The following is a 19,795-nucleotide window of genomic DNA, read 5'->3' on the forward strand; positions in this document are numbered from 1 at the left end:
TTGGGAATTAGTTAGTGATAAATATATGATATTATGCAACCAAAACTACAATAAAAACTCATTAAAAATTATAACTCATAAAATTATTAATCTTGGGGAAAATAAAAAGTTGAGTAGAAATGAAAAAAGAATCAGAGGATACTATAAAGCTCACCTGTGGATATTATTTACATAGTCATAATAATGAAAAAGAAATAATCTTACCAAAATTAAACATTGGAAGTGTGGGGAGATAAAAATGGTAGGGTGTATTAGATATTCATGTGTTGGAGAGGGATGAAAAATAGTTAAATTTTAACATGCATACCTCTGTGGTTGTGGTTATACAGATGTATATGTAAGTAAAAAAAGATACCTGTAGATTCAACATTAGTGAGCTTTACTTTGCTATGCCTAAATAAACAAACTCACGTGTGAAATAGGGCTAGGTAAGGAGCTTACAAGAATGAAGCAGCTGTGGTGTGATTCAACAGGGAATAGGCGGGGCCTTGGCAAACTGAAGAACACAGTCTGTCTAACGTGGATGGCCACAACTTGCTCCAGCTGCGGAAACTTGGGCCATGTACTGCTAGATCTAAGGATTTTCTTTTGAGAGATGCTAGATATATACATTTTAAAAAATAAAATTATCTTGATTTTAAAAACATTGCCTTATTATATACAGCTAGTGCTCGACTTACGACCACGATTGGTTCCGAAAGACCGGTCGTAACACGATTTGGTCGTAAGTTGAGTAGGCTATATGTACAGTACTGTGAAATGATGTTATGAAAATCTTTAAGTCACATTTTACCATAATTTTCTTTCATTATTGTTATATATCATAATTTTCTTTGTTCATTTTATGCCATTTGTATCATCTCTATACCATTTTGTTTCTTATTTTTACATTCGTCAGGTTTAAGTAAAACACTGCATTACCAGTACAACTGGTTTAATATTTGCAAAACATACAAAATTACAAAATTCAGGTGCATACAAAAATACAAAATACAGGTGTAAAAAATACCATAGGAAACATTTTCCCAATTGCAAAACATATCAAAATATATAAACATGTATGAAACATTTTATTGGTCGCTGGTGCTTGGCTGCGGATCGTTGATGTCATCATCTGAGGCAGCAGTTGGGGTTACCGGAGTTGGTTTTTCATAAACATGGTGAGCTTTGTCTGAATTGTATGTTTCTTTTTTTCTTCATAAATCTCATGATATGGACGAAACACATCGTGCGCCATCCGTTCAATCCTTGCAAATCGTTTGATGTTTGGGTCCATTGCTTCAAAATGTATAAGAAGTTTACTCAGTAAAGATAAACTGTCTGATAATCCCTTAATGGTGAACTTTCTTTCTGGCTCCTCCTCTTCTTTCTCTGCTTCTCTTCTTTCTTCTGCCACTCTTTCTTCTTCCAGTTCGATTAGCTCTTCATTTGTGAGTTCTCCGGATTCTTTGCCTAGCAACTCTTTGACATCTTCCATTTCACACTCCAAAGAAAGGTCTTTAGAGAGTTTTACCATTTTTTTCCGAATCGTTTCAAGTTCATGTTCACTGTCAAATCTGTCAAAATCATTAACATAGCACTTAACACAATTTTTCCAGATGCCATTCATGCACTTTGTAGTCACAGCCTCCCAGGCGGTAGCGATATTCTTGATACACATCAAAATGTTGTAGTGTTTCCAAAAACCTACAGCGGAGCAGTAGTGGCTAGCGGTTGTGGTCATAAAGTTGAATAGTCATAAGTTGCATAGGTCGTAAGTCGATCAATACCTGTTAAGCATACCTGAGAGGCTGTGGGTAAGACATAATGTCCTTGAAGTTATATTTCACTGGGTTGATAAATCTAGCACTGGAAGAAAATAATTTTAAACAGCAAACCAAAAAGTGAAGGCCTTCAAAACTAGCAAACTAAAGGAAAACAAAACAAAATGACAACAACAACAACAAAAACACAAAGAAACAAAAGCCCTGGACCTTAACATTTTTCTAAGATACATTGACATGATAAAATGGAAATTGCTTTGTGTTATAAGGATCAAGATTATGCCTTTGACTTTATAAATTCAGAGAAAGAATTTGATTGGAATTATTTTTATGAATGAACTGACGATCTAAGGCAACTGGATAATTTAGGTTCTGCTAACATCTAGAACATTCAAAGTTTATGTTTAGTCTGACACCAAAGAATCCATCATTTCTCTTGACTTCCAGGCTGCTCGGTGTCCTTCCTGTGTCACATACCAAACAATGTGTTAGAAATTGTCTTCTTGTTCATAAACTTTGTTCAGAGTAAAAATTCAAGCAAGTGAATAATGAGAAAAATTCAGTGTATTGTATAAACAAAGCCAGAAGGCAGACCAATGGTTACCTGGGGCCTGAGCTAAAGAGGAGATTAATTGTACACAGACAGAAAGAAACTTTTTGGGATGGCGCAAGTATTTTAAAACTGGATTGGTATGATTGTGGCACAACCGTATAAACGTTATTAAAACTCATCAAGTTGAACACTTAAATGAGTAGCTAAATTATGCCTAAATAAAGCTGTAATTTTGAAAAAGAATAATGGATGATCAAATCTGTGAGCTAAAGTATGATGAAAATACAAGGTATTTACATAGTTTCAAAGTATCTTCCTCAGGTATTTATTAACTACAGCAGGGAAACAGTAATTTTATGGTGGAGGAACCCTGCTGACAACGTTAACATTCTAGTAAAAGTACAGAGAAGGATGCAATATCAATTTGTAGCATCCCTACCAAAAATATAAACCTGAATTTAATAATGAGGAAACATAAGACAAATCCAAGTGAAGGAGCATTCTACAAAACAACTCACCAGTACTCCTCAAGAGTGTCAAGGTCTTAAAAGACAAAGGCTGAGCAGTGCTTCTGATTAAAGTAGACTGAGACGTGACAACTGAATGCAATGTAGGATCCTGGATTAGATCTTAGCCCAGAATAGGTCTTCAGTGGAAGAACTGGCAAAATTTGAATAAGGTCTCTGGTTTTGTGAATGGTAGCGTATTGATGTTCATTTCCTGCTTTTGATCATTGGAGTGATAGTGAGATACTAACATTTGGGAAAACATAATAAAAGGTATATGGACATCTCTACTATTTTTGTAACTTTTGTAAGTTAAAATTGTTCCAAAATGAGTTAAAAAATTAAAAGGAAGTTTTCTCTTTCAGCTGGGAAAATGGCAATGAATTAATAACAAGAAATTAATGGTGAACTGATGACTAAAATTCTACATTGCTCAGAAAGCAAGTAAGAAAATCAGTGGTTATAGAGAAGTTCTTACATGAAGTAATAAAAATAAAAATTATTATATTAAGCATTTTCCCTTTTCTTTTCCTCCCCTCCAAATGAAACAACATACTATTCTGCATTTTATTCTACCTAACAATATATCTTTTGAATGACTCTTGTATTTTAAACCTAAAATTTGATTAAGCTTTGCTTAATATTAAAAAAGATAGTATAGGTCACAATGATATTTGATGCAAACCTTGGAAAGACAGAATGTTATTGATCCAAGAGCTTTTAGAATTCAAAGTACTATTCTGGTTGTTATTCTACTCAGTTAAGATAGGGAAATGAACATTTACATTCTGGCGACCTCAGAAGTACAGTGAACAAAGGGCACCAGCCAGGTAGGGCAAAGGTCTGTGTGCGCCCTGTTGCTGTTACATATTTATCAGATGCATACTCTGTTATATTACATTATTTTTCTCTTCAGTGTTTACTGAGGAAGAACAAGTATCTCCTCGGGTAAGTCTACTGTTAACTTTGCAGTTTTTATTTAATCTCCCTGGAATGTAACCCTTAACTTTAAAGAGTGTAATGGCCATAAAACTTATAAAGCACGTTTCTTAAGGAAATCGTTCGTACCTGTTTGTTTAATCTATCAGATATGAATATTATAGAAAATTGAATTTGTCCACTTAAGCTGTAGATGAACCTTCCACCTTTCTGATCAGAAATAGACCATCTTATCTATAGATTCTGTTATTAATCAGAATATTTCATTTAGACTTTTTCCATTCAATTTTTTCTTAGAGGCTATTCAAAATAAAGGTGCTTCTAGCATTTTCATATCTAAATACAATGCAAAGCCTTGGTCTTCCATGGTATCCTTTGAATGAGCCAAACTTATTTAGCCATGCTCCTATAATTAAATAGCTAGGATGTCTCTAACATCTCAACTTAAAAACAATATTGCTATGAATGTCGTGTCTGTATATGTAAATATGTAGGATAAATACCTATCAGAACTTCAAAAGGTATATGCAATCAATATTTTCATACATATTTTAAATTTTCCATCCATACAAATGTTGCTAATGTATCTTATTTATTTAAAATTTAAAACATAATTTTATATGCCTCTTGTAACCAGTAATATGATACAAAGATTTTTTTTAAAGTAACATTGCTCCTCTTCCCCCATTGTCTCTGTTATCTATACTACTCCCTGAGGTAGTTCAAGTTATTGAAAGGGTGTGTTTCATCCCAAACATATTGCTTCCACATACATATATCAGCATACGTACATATATATACACACACACACACACACACACACACACATATGTATAGCATACATATATATGAGCACATATTAATATACCCCCATGCACATACAAGCATGATTTTATTAATTTTTACTGAAATGGAATCATACTCCATACTTATAAACAAATTGCTTATTTCACTTCATACCACTTATAATTGTTATTCTACAAATCAGTATATATAAAATTCATATTTACATATACTCTATCTGTTATAATTTTCTGCATGCACATGTATGCATATACGTATATTCATACACATAATCTAAACAGGATTTTTTGGGGGGAGGGGTAATACGGCTTGGCTGTGTCCCCACCCAATTCTCCTGCCTCAGGCTCCCAAGTAGCTGGGATTACAGGTGTGTGCTACCATGCCTGGCTAATTTTTGTAGTATTAGTAGAGACAGGGTTTCACCATGTTGGCCAGGCTGGTCTAGAACTCCTGACCTCAGTTGATCCACCTGCCTTGGCCTCCCAAAGTGCTGAGATTACAGGCGTGAGCCACCGCACCCAGCCTACTGGTGGTATTACCCAGGGCTATGAATAGTTAAGTTATACCTTAGACACAAAGCAATACTATTAACAAGATACAATATGTGAACTCATCTTTTTCCTATCATTAGTTCAGAATTAATTTTAATCTAGGTATTGTACACTGCTTCCAAAAACTCACTAACCACAATTAAATTATGAAAGTACATCTGTAAATTTATGGATAGCAATACACAATCCAAAATATGAGTTTGCTATAAAAATACAATATATGGGTAGAATCATATTAATTATAAGTAACCAGAACTGTTAATAAATTAATATTAAGATTTATTGAATTTGAACTTTGATATTTCCATAACTGAATTAAACTAATTTAATAAGCAATGCTAACAAATCTAAAATATCAAACTAGAATAAGAATAAAGTTTATTATTAAATATACAAGCTGTAATCAATATACTCTCTTATATTTCTTGATAATATGTTGAATTTACCTTTGAGCATGTTTCAAAGAGGTGCTTAGACAATCTTTCGGTCCCTTTTGAAGATATGATGAAATAGTTATATCTCTATTATGGAATACCATGGAGTGGTTTAAAAAATGAATGATGTATGGCCAGGCATGGTGGTTCATGCCTGCAATCCCAGAACTTTGGAGGCGGAGGTGGGCAGATCATCTGAGGTCAGTAGTTCAAGATCAGCCTGGCCAACGTGGTGAAACCCCGTATCTATTAAAAATACAAAAATTAGCCAGGCATGTTGGCAGGTGCCTATAACCCCAGCTACTTGAGAGGCTGAGGCAGAAGAATCACTTGAACCTGGGAGGTGAGGGTTGCAGTGAACTGAGATTGTGCCACTGCACTCCAGCCTGGGTGCCAAGAGCAAAACTCCATCCCTCACGCCCAAAAAAGAAGTATGTCTAATTCTAGTGAGAAGGAAAGATCATCAGTGCATATTGTCAAGTGAAGAAAGCAAGAAAGCAAGTTCCAGAACAAAGTCTATGTACGTTTCTATTTATTAAAAACAAAAGCCACATATGTATACAAATGTATTTTATGTTTCTGTTACAATTTTATTAATGCGCATGTATGCAAATACTTATATTCATATACCTAAGACTTGGTCTAAACAGGACTATTATTTCAGGAAGGAAGCTTGCTTCTCCTATAGTAAAATATCTAACATGGCAGTGGCAAAGATAATATTGGACCAAAAAAATCTGGATCTATGTCTATTAAATTATTCACAGTGGTTATTTAATATCAGTGAAGGGAAGTAAAATTGAGGCAGTGAAAGAGACTTCATATTTTACCCTAATACGTTTTTACCATTTGAATTTTTTTATAATTATAGTACTTTCAAGTATAATATATAATTTATATGTAAATACTACGTATATATATACACACACACACACACACATATATGTATATTTAAATTTTTTAAATTTAATTTTTAAAAATGAGAAACAAGGTCTCTGTCACCCAGTTTGGAGTGCAGTGCTATGCTCATAGCTCACTGTAACCTCAAACTCCTGGGCTCGGGCTATCCTCCCACCTCAGCCTCCTGAGTAGCTGGGACTACTGGTGCATGCCACCATGACCAGCTAAGTTTTAAAATTTTGTAGAAACAAGGTCTTGCTATGTTGCCCAGGTTAGCTTTTGAACTCCTGATCTCAAGATATCATTTCCCCTCAGCCTCCCAAAGTGCTTGTATTATAGGCATGAGCCACTGTGCACAGCCTACTTATATTATTTTTAAAAAATTAAAAAAGTTGGTTAGGATTAGTTTCAGTGGCATAAACAGAAACTTAAACAATATGAAAGCTTATTTCCATCTCCCTCTGCCAGGTGAACACACAGTTTCATCACCTCAGGAGGACACAGCTTTTGAGGCACCATCTTGGAAGCAGAGACCAACCCTCACTAGACGCAAACTTCCTGGCACTGTGATTTTGGATTTCATAGCCTCCAGAACTGTGAGAAATAAATCTCTATTATTTATAAATTACCCAGTATTGCATATTGTGTTGTAGTAGCACAAAAAGTCTAAGTCAATGACTGATTGAGAGACAGAGCAATAGGACTCAAAAGACATTGGTCTTGAAGCCAGAAAGACCTGGCTTTGCCAATAGCATGGTATTTCAGTCAAGTATGGTTAAACACTCTTTGAGGGAATAGAAAGGGGAAGGAAGAATGAAGACATATCATTTGTTTTGGTGTCTTTTACTTACATTTAAGGAATTCTGAGCAGATGCCTATGGATTTTGGAATATGCTTGTCTAAAACTATAAAAAATACAAAGTGAAACTTAAAGCCATAAATGTCAGTTTGAAATATCTAATGACAATCAAAGAAGTTATTTAGACTCTCTTGTAAACAATTACACCATAAGTCATTGCAAAACTTCTTTTATTCATTTTGCCCAACCTCCCCTCCTGTCGCCCCGCCCACTCCTGTCACCCCGCCCACTCCTATAGTATATAAAAGATAGTTTCTTTAGTTTCTTTTACAGAGAATGGTGCACAACTCAACTTGTCAACCTGAGGGCTTTGAATGCTGTTTTCTTTTTCTTTGTTTTTAATTTCATGGCAAGCTGATTTACAAGTGACTCAACAGTAAGCGAAGACTAATCGCATGGTTTAGCCACCAAAAATAATGAATTCAAACAATGTTACTTACAGTCTTTAATGTCACACCCTGTAAAAACATTAAAATGTACAATTTTCACCTGCTAGACATTTTCAATATTCTGGAGAGGAAATATTCTTTCCTGTCCTTACCGTGGTTGTATATCTTAAAAGAGGACGATGTGGCACTTGAATACTGATATTCTACCTTAACCAAAACAGTCACAAGAATACAAGCTATTGGCCTTTGACCTTTTAGATATGTTCCCAACAAGTTAATGTGTGCCCAGTGAAAAATATTAAATAAACTGATAAACTTTAAACATTTAATGTTTTTTCTTATTTTATTTTTTATTTTTAAACATTTAATTTTTTAAAAAATTTATTTGCCACAGCTAGATAAGAGGAACTGGGTTAATTTTGAAACTCTCAGTTTCCTTTCCTCTAAACCAGTAGCTATTGCTAGCCACTAGTATGTTCTTTCCTTTGCAGGAAGTTGCAAAAATGAGAAAAACAAAACAAAACAAAAAACAAAACCAAGTTGGTATTATTTTTAGCTTTCCTCTTATTTGGATATAGCTACGGTTCTTTTTCTTATGGAGATTAACATAACTATTCAAGGGAGAAAAATGAAGCAAAGGGAAGTAGTAGGAAATTAGCAGGGAATTGTGTTGAAGGACATATAGCAAGGTTATTGTCAGAAAGCTGAGCTGCTGAAATCCAGACAGTTTAAGAGCTTGTCTGCTCTGCTCTGCTTCCTCCTAGGAGGACTTCTACTGCAATGCAAAGATTCAAGCTGTGCCTAAATCAGGCCTTTCCCAGGCCAAGTGTTAGTGCCATTAGGAAAAAAGTTTAAGCTTCTTGACTTCAGATCTTCCTCTGAATAATAAGCACTATGGTAACAGTGGTACCCTTTGAGGGTCCAGGATTGTTTTAATGGTGAATGATTTACAAACTGAATCTGAAATAGCAAGTAGGATCCAATTTTGCAAAAATTCATTTAATTCTGCTTAAGAATACAGTACATTATAGTAGCTTAGATCAGGAGTCGGGAAACTATGGCCTGCTACCATTTATTGTTTACCATTTACCATTTCTTATTTAGCCAGTTTTTACATTTTTAATCTATTAGAAAAAAATAAAAGACTATTAAAAAATTAAAGAAAACTATTAAAGAAAAAATTAGACTTATTTCATGATGTGAAAATTATACATATTAAAAGGAAAACTTTAGACACATTAATTTAATAGGGTTCAATTGAGCAAAGAATGAATTGTGAATTAGGCAGCCCCTAGAACCAGACTAGGTTCAGATTGACGGTAGGGTTGCCCCATGGTTAGGTAACATTCATGGACAGTAAAAGTAAAGTGAGGCACCGAAACAGTTGGTCAAAGCTGGGCGTTTGCCTTATTTGAACCTGCTGTGAAGAGCTGGCTGTCTGCAGTTGACTGAATTTCGGCTGCTGTGATTGGCTGAGACTCACTGTTTGTTACAAGAGTAAGTTACAGTCCGTTATACGCATCAAGTTGGGTTGCAGCTTTTTATATACTGGGAAACCTTTAGGGCAAATTTAAAATATGTAAGGAGAAAGTTTTTTTTAGGCCACACAGAATTTAACAATTCCTCCTTTCGGTCAACTTCTCAATTTTGAGAGGATGATTAATTTTGAGGTTGCCCAAAACTTTAGGCATTGACATCACTTTTTATCGTTTTAAATAGAGTTATTTGGTCTCTTATCCCGTTAGAAAATAGCAGAACACTGGGTTTTGTAAGGTGGGAACAAGGAAACAGAATAGCAAAACAAAACAAAATAACAACAACAACAAAACCAATTGGTTATCATCAAATTATTATTATTATTTTTTTAAGATAGAGCCTAGTCTCCCCTTGTCACCCAGGATGGAGTGCAGTGGCACAATCTTGGCTCACTGCAACATCCACCTCTTGGATTCAAGAGATTCTCCTGCTAGTGTGTGCCACCACACCCGGCTAATTTTTGTACTTTTAGTAGAGATGGGGGTTTGCCATGTTGGCCAGGTTGGTCTTAAGCTCCTGACCTTAGGTGATCCATCTGCCTGGGCCTTCTAAAATGCTGGGATTACAGGAGTGAACCACTTTGTCCGGCCCAGATTACTTTTTTGTAAGGGATAGAGCAGAGGCAACTTCCTTGTTATACTTGAATCTCCTGTTTTCAGGAGAAGAGAAAAACTGGTCTATTTTGGGACTTGTATTTTTGAAGTTTTAGTTTGATCTTTTAGCACTTAGCATTAGCATGAGTGACTCCATTTTGGTTTGGTCGGGTCTGCTTGGGCCTAGTGCAGGAGCTCAGCCCAAAACAATGGTCTCCCATAATTTTGTTTAACACATGAAATTCAAATTCAAACTTGTAGACATTTGCTTTCTCTCTTATTATATAAGTACTACACAATGTCCTCAAATTTGCTTTTTGATCTGTAAAGACTAAGATCTTTACCATCTAGTTTTACAGAAAAGTTTGCAGATCTCCTGGTTTAGAAGAGCATGGGATTTTGTGTCAAGCAGGTTTGGCTTGAGCCTAAGGGCTGCCATTTACTGATTGTATGACTTTGAGCAAGATACTTGTTTTTTTCTAAGCCTCAGTTTCCTCATCTATAAAATGGGTATACAAATAGTATTTACCTTGGAGAGTTAAATGTAATAATGCATTTAATGTGCTTAACACAGTACCTATCAAATGCCTAAGGGCTCAACACATCGTTATTGTTATTTTTGTCGTTTTACCCTAAAGTAAATGAAATGAAACAAAATAGCAAAGCTAAATGAGGGAGAAATTTTAAGTTACATCAGAAACTGTAATAGATTCTATAATAATTAATAATTTTACTTATTTAAAAAGGCATTTAAAATTTAACAACAGTGGCAAAGCCTCACGCAGAATAGATAACCCTGTTACAAGTTAAAAAAAAAAAAAATCAGCCAGGTGCAGTGGCTCATGCCTGCAATCTCAGCACTTTGGGAGGCTGAGGCAGGTGGATCACAAGGTCAGGAGTTTGAGACCAGCCTGGCTAAAATGGTGAAACTCTGTCTCTACTAAAAATTCAAAAATTAGCCAGGCGTGGTGGCACACACCTGTAATTACAGATACTTGGGAGGCTGAGGCAGGAGAATCACTTGAACCCAGGAGCCAGAGGTTTCAGTGAGCTAAGATTGTACCACTGCACTCCTGCCCGGGCAACAGGGCAAGAACTCCTTCTTGAAAAGAGGGAAAAAAAAAAACTAATGACAGGACTCCACGGAATCCATGGATGAAAGGTTTACTGAAGATGAATATGAAACAGACTAAAGGAAAAATTTTATCCAGCTATAATTTTTATACTTGTTCCTAGGGCAGGACTTGAAACTGCTGAAGACAGCATTTCTCTGCAAATGCACACAGACACCCCATTTTGATGCACAGATAGGCCTTTATTTCTTTTCAGAATAACAGCTTTATTGAGATAAATTTCACACATGATACAATTCACCAATTTAAAGTGTATGATTCAATGATTTTAGTATAATCAGATTGTACTACCATCACCATAATCAATTTTAGAACATTTTCATCACTGCCTAAAAAACTGTTCTAGTGTCTCCCCAGCCCTCAGCTCCTGGCAACCATTAATGCACTTTCTATCTCTATATATTTGCCTATTCTGGATATTTTATATGAATGGAATCATACAACATGTGGTCTTTTGTGAATGGCTTTTTTCAGTTAGCATAATGTTTTCAAGATTGATTTGTTTGTCCTTTCTCCTGTTTGTTGCCAAATAATTTTCCATTGTATGGATAGATCACATTTAGTTTATCCATTTGTCTCATTGTGTTTGTCTATCAGTCGCTAAACATTTGTAGTGTATTTAAGCTTTGGCCAATGTGTAAAACTTATTTTGCTCTGACTGAGGTTACATACTGTTAGAACAATGCTATTTGGTCAACTTGAGTGAGCTGGTAGGTTACAGGTTGCTCATTGTTAGAGACGAGACTTTAGACCAGACTGGACAACATAGGAAGACACTGTATCTATCAAAAAGAAAAAGAAAAATTAGCCAGATATGGTGCCATGTGACTGCAGTACCAGCTACTCGGGAGTCTGAGGCAGGAGGATCACTTGAGCCCAAGGGTTTAGGACTGCAGTGGGCTGTGATCGTGCCAATGCATTCCATCCTGGGTGACAGAGTGAGACCCTGTTTGAAAAAACAGAAAGAGACATTTTAGTATAACATTCAGCCAGTGCCATATAAGGGGATCTACAAGAATGTACTTTAAAAAATATGTAAAAGAAGGTGGTGAGGAGTGTCATAGCTACTATGCAGGCAGTAATACAGTGCTGAAGGGACACCAAGAAAATAGTGAGATGCCTGTGGGTTCAATGTTACTCCTTCATTTAGGTTGCCAAAAAAAAAAAAAAAAAAAAATCAATACTTCATAGCATTCCTGAAACCAAAAAGCTTGTGAACCATTAATTCTATCTATTTTGGGCCGTTCATCACAGCTTCTCTCCTTTGGTAGAATAAAGTGAACTGAACCACCAGGCCTAAGGTGTTTGCCTCATTTCTGCCTCAGCTGGTTCATGATTACAATGTCAAAGCTAGCAAAGCATTCAAGTCTGATTTCTCAGACTGAGTGTATGTGTGATTATAATATCATTATACTCATTTGTACAAAAATGAATCCTTTCCCTTAACTGTATTCTACAAAAGGTGTGATAAATACTGCAAAGAAAAGTTTTAAGTTATATATCTATATCGGTAGAAATAATGGAATACACACGGTATATTTTATGGGGAATTTCAGAGAAGGAAGGAAAAGTCAAACTTTAATTGGCATCAGGATAGCAGTGAAACATTCTATTTTTGCATCAGATAGATTTTTATGACCTAACCTGGACAAGTAATTTAACTCTTGGTGCCCCATGTTTGAAAGAGGGATAACATTTCACAGGGTCGTTCTAAGAATTCAATATTGCTAAAACACATGAAAAGATTCTCAACCTTGTTAGTAACCAAGGAAATGCAAATGAAGACCATAATGAAGGCTTCTTTTGTACTCAATGGATTGGCAAAAAGTTAATGTCTGATAATATTGACATATAGACCAATGAGCTCTCTGACACTTTTCTGGGAAGAATGTATCAATTTGCACAAACATTTTGAAAAAATAATTGTGCATTTTCTTGTAAGTATAACATTTGCGTAACCGAAGACCCAGCAATTCAACTCTTACACAGACACCCAAGAGAAAGTTGTCCACACACACATCATGAAAAATGTTCATAGCAGCCCTGTTCATAAGAGCAAAACCTGGAACAATTGAGAGGAAACGAATAAATTGCCATGTAGCCACACAATAGAATACAAGACAGCAGTGATGCTGAAAAATATAGCAAGCCTCAGGAGTTTATATATTATATGGATAATTTTATAAAGTTCAAAAACAAGCAAAATTAAACAACATATTATCTAAGTACATATGTGATATACGTGATAAAACTAAAAAGAAAAGAGGAAATGATCAGCAATCCAGAACCAATTCATGATTATGGTTACTATCTTATGCGGCAGGCTGTGGATTGGAAGCCGGAGCAGTGCACATAGGTAGCTGTAACTATGTAACTTACCGGTAATGTTCTTTGGTTAGAGATGAGGTAAAAGGAGTTCACTATAAATTTATATTAGAAAAAAGAGCTATCTATGGATTAGTTATAAGAGAGTGTCATGAACCAGCAAATATAATTAATGAACTTAGGCTGCCTGAGGTCTAAATAAATAATGAGACAAAATAAAAGTGATGCATGAATATCAAAAATTTGGATATACATATATAATATGTAATAATAAAGAAAGTGTCACTGGTTATCCTTCAGGTAGAAAAATTACAATTAACATTGTAATGTTATAACCTTCCATTCTTTATGAATTAAAACTTTATTTTTATTTATTTTTGAGACGGAGTCTAGTTCTATTGCCCAGGCTGGAGTGCAGTGGCACAATCTCGGCTCACTGAAACCTATGCCTCCCGGGTTCAAGCGATTCTCCGGCCTCAGCCTCCTGAGTAGCTGGGATTACAGGCGCCGGCCACCACACCCGGCTAATTTTTATATTTTTAGTAGAGACGGGGTTTCACCATGTTGTCCAGGAAGGTGTCGGTCGCCTGACTTAGTGATCCACCCGCCTTGGCCTCCCAAAGGGCTGGGATTACAGGCGTCAGCACCGTGCCCGGTTTATTATTATTATTATTATTTTTATTAAGACAAATCAAGTTGATAAAGTCGATGCCCTGTAGGAACTGGTTAGGTCAGGCTACCCACTCCAGATTTCCAGCAGCCTGTCCTCAGCCCTACCAACAGTCAGTAGCTTATTAAGGCGGCAGGCGCCAGTGGCACCTTCAGACAGGTTCAAGGCGCCCTAAGAACCCTATGCAGCCTCGCTCAGGTTCACAGAACGCGACCAGATGCGTGTGCAGCTTCCGTCGGGGAGAGCCCACCTCCTAGGGGGGCGTGGCTAAGGGACGAGGCGGTTCTAGTCTGGAGCCCAGGTAATCTGGGTGGGATCAGGAGGAGCTAGCGTCGCGATGTGATGACGTCAGCCCTGGCCTGGCCTGGTGTGGCGCGCTGGGCGTGCGCGGCTGCCGTTCGGCGTGTTGGTCCCAGCAGTTCAGCTGAGTTAGGGACTTGGTGTAGGCCGGAATGTTACAGGCTGTTGGAGCTGTGGATGAGGAAGAGGATCCTGCGGAGGAGGATTGTCCTGAATTGGTTCCCATTGAGACGAAGCAAAGCGAGGAGGAGGAAAAGTCTGGGCTCGGCGCCAAGATCCCAGTCACAATTATCACCGGGTATTTAGGTAACTAACCATCCCGGTCACAAAATGCCGCGAACTCTGGTGTCCTGGGATTTTGGGGGCTGCCGGTGCCTCTTCTCCTGAGGCATTGGGGCATCGTGACCGAGAGCAAATGTCTTTGAGGTAGGGGCTGGGTCACTTGCTCCTCGTTCGGGTTTACGTCTCTTCTCGGGAGATTCCTTTCTAACAAGACTTTGAAGCTCAGACACGCCCCCTAATTATCTCTGTGCCGTCTTACCAAGTTATGTTACCATTCTGACGCTCATCTGCTTCATTGAAAATGAAAAAATACCTGTCACCTGTGAAATGGGACTGGAACCATTAAAGGTTTGCCATTAAAGGACGTCCCGTTTGTAAAATCCCCGACACGAATGGGACATTCCTCAGTAGGTTCCCCTTCCCCATGAGCCAAAGTCCTCCAGCCAGTTAGCGGGCAGTGCTCCTATCTCAAACACTTTTTTAAGGTCTGTTTGCAAACCACTGCGTAGGAAAGTAAGAATAAAATCTCTGTCCTCCAAGACTGTTTCTCAAACTACAAAAGTTTAGGAGTGTACAGGGTTACTCGAAACCACAAGTTTGTGCACTTGATAGTTTCGTGAAGGGCGGTTTATGCACTTACACTAGAAGTTTGTTACTGGAAAAGTTTGAGAAACATATTTTTAAACCTTACAGTTAAATAGAAGGGCTAGAACAAATATATGACTTCTAAGTGTGGAAGAAGTTAAGAAATGTAAATAAAGTGATCCTGTTTCAGGGAAATAATATTTCTAGGTGCTGCTAGGAGGAACTTTTATGTAAAAATAAGAAATCACTGGTGTTTTCTTTCTTTTTATTTTGTAGACTGTAAGTTTATTCCCGTTTTTGCTCAGAAATAATTTTATAAAGGAATCGATTTTTTGCATTTCCCCACTTATTCAGAGGGTGCTCTTCTGAGAAGATGAACAAATTTCTTGTCTAAAACAATGTATTTCAAAGCTGCCCCTCAGGCCTTTTCCATGTTGCTCACTGGTAGGTCAGTAGCTCATTGGAGAAGCTCAGGAATGAGGACTGATGCCAGCAACCTTGTTGTTGAATCTAGGGATAGTTTCACTCCTTATCGCTGATTATTTTCCCTTTTTGAAACACTTTTCCCTTGGCTTCTATTACATTTTTCTTCTGATTTTTCCACCTGCTTTTCTGGCTTCATTTTAAGGCTCCCCCACCCTCCGCCACCCGCTTTGTCCATGTTTAGCTACACACCTGTGTCATTTCTGTTTTGATATTCTGCAACTTAACATGTCCGAAACTTCATCCGTTACCATCCCCCCAAATCTTGCTCCTGTGATTCCAACCACTTGGAATACTCTAAAAGCCGCCTAACTAATCTGGAGTCTTGCTGCCCTTTAATTTATTTGTTGCGTGTTAGCCTTAATGATCTTTATAAATGCCAATCCGATTGTGTCACACCCTTCAGTGGCATCCATATGGGTTAAAGTTCAAATTCCTTAACATGAATTACAAGGACCTGTGGGATCTGGATCTTGCCAAGCTTTCCAGCTGGCAAAATGGCCCTGCAGAATGAACTGTTACTTCAAAGGTGCCAAGTATTTTAGCCCTTTGGAATATGTACTTTTTTACTGTTACTCTTCTGGCTAGATGTCCCTCTTAGGTTCTCCATAGCATTTTGTACATCTATTGAATGTGCCACCCTGTGACATAATTGCCTCCTTCTTCACTGAATTCCTCTCCTTCCCTTGATATTTCTAAGCTCCATAAAGGCAGAGACTGTCTTTTTCACATTTTCACCAAGGCCGAGCATAAATCTGTTGCATAGTAGAAACCTTCGAATGAATGAACTATGTCTTAAAGTGTTTTTCTTCATAATACGGTTAAAAAGCCCTAGTAAATCTTCTGTTAGAAGGTTTCCTACATTCACTGTTTAATTTCAGTTTTCACGTCACTGCCCTGTGAAACACTCATGTTCAGGGTCTCTGTCTCAGGCTTGGACTGGTTTTAAGATTTTCCTCATTGCCCTGTCTCCTTAAGTCTCTCTCTTCCATTCTGTACTTCACATTTTTGTGATGTTGAGCTTCCTAAAGTACCCTAAACATAAGCCTTCGTCTCTTAAAAAGCTTTGAAAGGAATATGACATAAAAAGATATTAAAACCCTGATACTCCATAAAATCTTCCTAGTTATACACTAGAAAACTTAATGTATTTCCGAAGATATGTATAGCCTATATGTAAAAATTTTTAGCAGAACTGTAATAGTAAAACACTGGAAACAAATGAAATGTCCAAGAAAAAAGATAAAGAAATGCTACAGTCATGCAGTTGAACTACAATACTATGCAGTTAGGTTTTCTTTCTTTCCTCTTTGAACTTTAGTGTATGTGGTTCACAGGACAATTATTTTTCTTCTACTTGAGATTAATATATTAGTTTCATATGCCACCTGCTGGATAAAGTTGGTATAGTCTTACGAATTTACCGAATATTCTGTCCATTGTTGACACTACCTGCCTCTATTCTGCATTTCATAAAATTTTTATAGATTGTTTAAAACATACTAAAAGTGGCCATATAGTCAGCCTGAATTCGTGTCTTGTTAATGTTGAAATAAAGGGTCATTATGTGTAAATTTTAGGAAAGGTTAGCTTGAAGAAACTGTTTCAACTTGTAGGAGTATTTGTAAACATTTATAAAATTTTATGTCTACATATAGCATTTTGCAATAGATTACAAAGGGTGCATTAATCTTATCCTCTAGGATGTTCTATACTGTAGTTTAATATATGAAAAATAGCATGCAAATTCTCAAAAACATTAGGATTCTTTATATCTTTTTGTGTCTTTAAAATTATTTTGAATTTTTTTATTTACAACAAATATGTTTTATAGGTGCTGGGAAGACAACACTTCTGAACTATATTTTGACAGAGCAACATAGTAAAAGAGTAGCAGTCATTTTAAATGAATTTGGGGAAGGTAAGTAAAGTTCAATAAATGTCATGTGGCAAGATTTTATGTGACTGTTTATTCCTCTGGTGAATTGATATTCCATATTTAAAAATGAAAATGCAATATATTGATGTGGATAGGTTTGGAAAAATTAATTTCTGTTAAGATTTATATGGGTTGAGATACTGAAATTAGCTTTCATAAAATTTTATTTTGTATCACTTTGGAATTCATATTAACAGAATTAAACTATATTTTTATGTGAAATAAATGACTTGAGAAGCAAAAATCTAGACATATGAAAAAGCTTTTAGAAACCAGAAAGATACTTTTGTATGAACTCTATTATTTATTGCAACTCATGAAAAATATTTGAAAATGCTTCAGTTATGTTTACTTTAACATTTATTATTTGCAATGCAGTTAAAACCAAAGATTTTAAAAATACGTTAAACATATGGTCTTTATCCTCATGTAGCTTAAATTATTTGTGAAAATAAGTGTGCTTGACTTCTCAACTCAACTATTAAGCTGTGGTTAAAAAAAAATAGTGCTAGACACAATACTTTGATTACCTTTATAGGAATTTTTCTTCATAAGTATGAATTGTAATCAAAGCTCCCTTCTAGCCAAAAACCAGTATCTATTAAACTATTTATTTTAAAATATACTATTGTTTTCAGTTGTAAAAAGTAAAAGAGTTAGGTTTTATGAACAGGATGGGAAGACTGTTACATTGGCTTTCTGGTTTTAATTAAAGAGAAAAGTGCTTTTTAGGCAAAAATCCTGAGATTTCTAATAACAGTCCTTTTTTTCCCCAGCATCTTATTAAATAGCCTGTTGCACACCAATTACATTTATTCTTACTATTTTCTTTATTTTTTTCTGGATCATTTTCACAATTTTAGTTTCACAGCATTCTCAATACTTGCCTTCATGTTTCATTAACATTCTGTATACAGTCTGAATGCTGTAGCAACCCCTTTAGAAGCTCTTTATTAATAACTACCTGAAATATGATCAAAAATATATGTGTAAAAGACACTCAATTATATGGATGGCTCATTTGCTTACTGGACTTTTGGAATTCTTCACCATTTGGTATATTTCTTTATTAGAGGAAAAGTAAAACATTTAAAATAATTATTATAGATTACAAGCATTTCAAATGTAGTTTATTCTTTCTTAAGTACGTATTGGTAGAAAACTATGTTAACTTGACTAAAAGTTTAATTTTTAAATGAGCACATGATACCCTGGCCAAAAACCTTTCTCCAAATGAACTAGGGTTTTTACTCAGTGGGAATATTCAGCAGTTTGTCTAACAGAAACAATTTAGAAGAAGAATGAAGAGAAACAGATAGATAAGGCAATCTCTTAAGATGTTGAAGGGCATACAAAATCCAATATATAAAACATACCAGTTGTATCTAGAAAGCTTACCCTGGAGAAGAAAAAAATGCCTTCAAGACAGCTACTTTATTAAGAAATGGGGGTGGCCAAGAAAGAGGCCTAAGGAGGAAGTAGGTATGTTTATCAGTGTAGGGTGTGTCTTTTTAGGGGCTTAAGTTATCTTAAAGCTAAAATAATGTAGTGTACTGTAATTTAGATATTGAGGCTGCATGAATAAAATGAAAGAATGTTATAAAATGCAGTTTCTGCTTTAAGATCTCCATTATTGAGTTACCCTCATCTTTGTTTTTTGTTGGCTAATGGACGTAAGGTAAAGAGTGCTCTTTGTTAATTATTCTAGGAAGTGCGCTGGAGAAATCCTTAGCTGTCAGCCAAGGTGGAGAGCTCTATGAAGAGTGGCTGGAACTTAGAAATGGTTGCCTCTGCTGTTCAGTGAAGTGAGAAATGTGTTTACTATGTACTTGGTTTACTAGAAATGTTTATTGATTATATTTCCAGTTTTAATTTTCTTGAGTACTTTAACTGAATTTACAGTTTACTTCATTGTATTTTCAAACAAATAGAAAATAAACTTATTAGGAAGCATTTTCTTAAAGTGTTTCTTACTATCTTTTCTATCTGCTCTAATGCTTTGGCCCTTTGAGTTTTTAATGCTTTTGATGTCAGGGCTTATTTAATTAATAATCTCTAGTACATGAAAGTCTCATGTAAAAAATGATTATTCTGAATTTGTCATTGGTCATATTTCCAAGTATTCAACCTTATAAAAACAAAAAAAAGGGCCGGGCACGGTGGCTCAAGCCTGTAATCCCAGCACTGTGGGAGGCCTAGGCGGGTGGATCACGACGTCAAGAGATCGAGACCATCCTGGTCAACATGGTGA

At 36.0% G+C, this 19,795-nt stretch overlaps 1 protein-coding gene across 3 annotated transcripts in view; it reads left to right on the forward strand.

Moving 5' to 3' along the window:
* Positions 1–19,795, forward strand: part of CBWD3 (COBW domain containing 3) — a 72,152-nt gene that overhangs the window by 11,901 nt on the left and 40,456 nt on the right. The window contains exons 1-3 of one of the 3 annotated variants that reach the window (XM_017543414.2): positions 14,225–14,561; positions 17,440–17,526; positions 19,253–19,349. In XM_017543414.2, the coding sequence (XP_017398903.1) occupies positions 14,408–14,561; positions 17,440–17,526; positions 19,253–19,349 (338 nt within the window). In that variant the 5' untranslated portion in view covers positions 14,225–14,407. The other 2 variants (XM_017543416.2, XM_037743815.1) reach the window with 2 other exon arrangements.

The sequence above is a fragment of the Cebus imitator genome, unplaced genomic scaffold (assembly GCF_001604975.1).
Source record: "Cebus imitator isolate Cc_AM_T3 unplaced genomic scaffold, Cebus_imitator-1.0 Scaffold155, whole genome shotgun sequence".
Classification (NCBI taxonomy): domain Eukaryota; kingdom Metazoa; phylum Chordata; class Mammalia; order Primates; family Cebidae; genus Cebus; species Cebus imitator.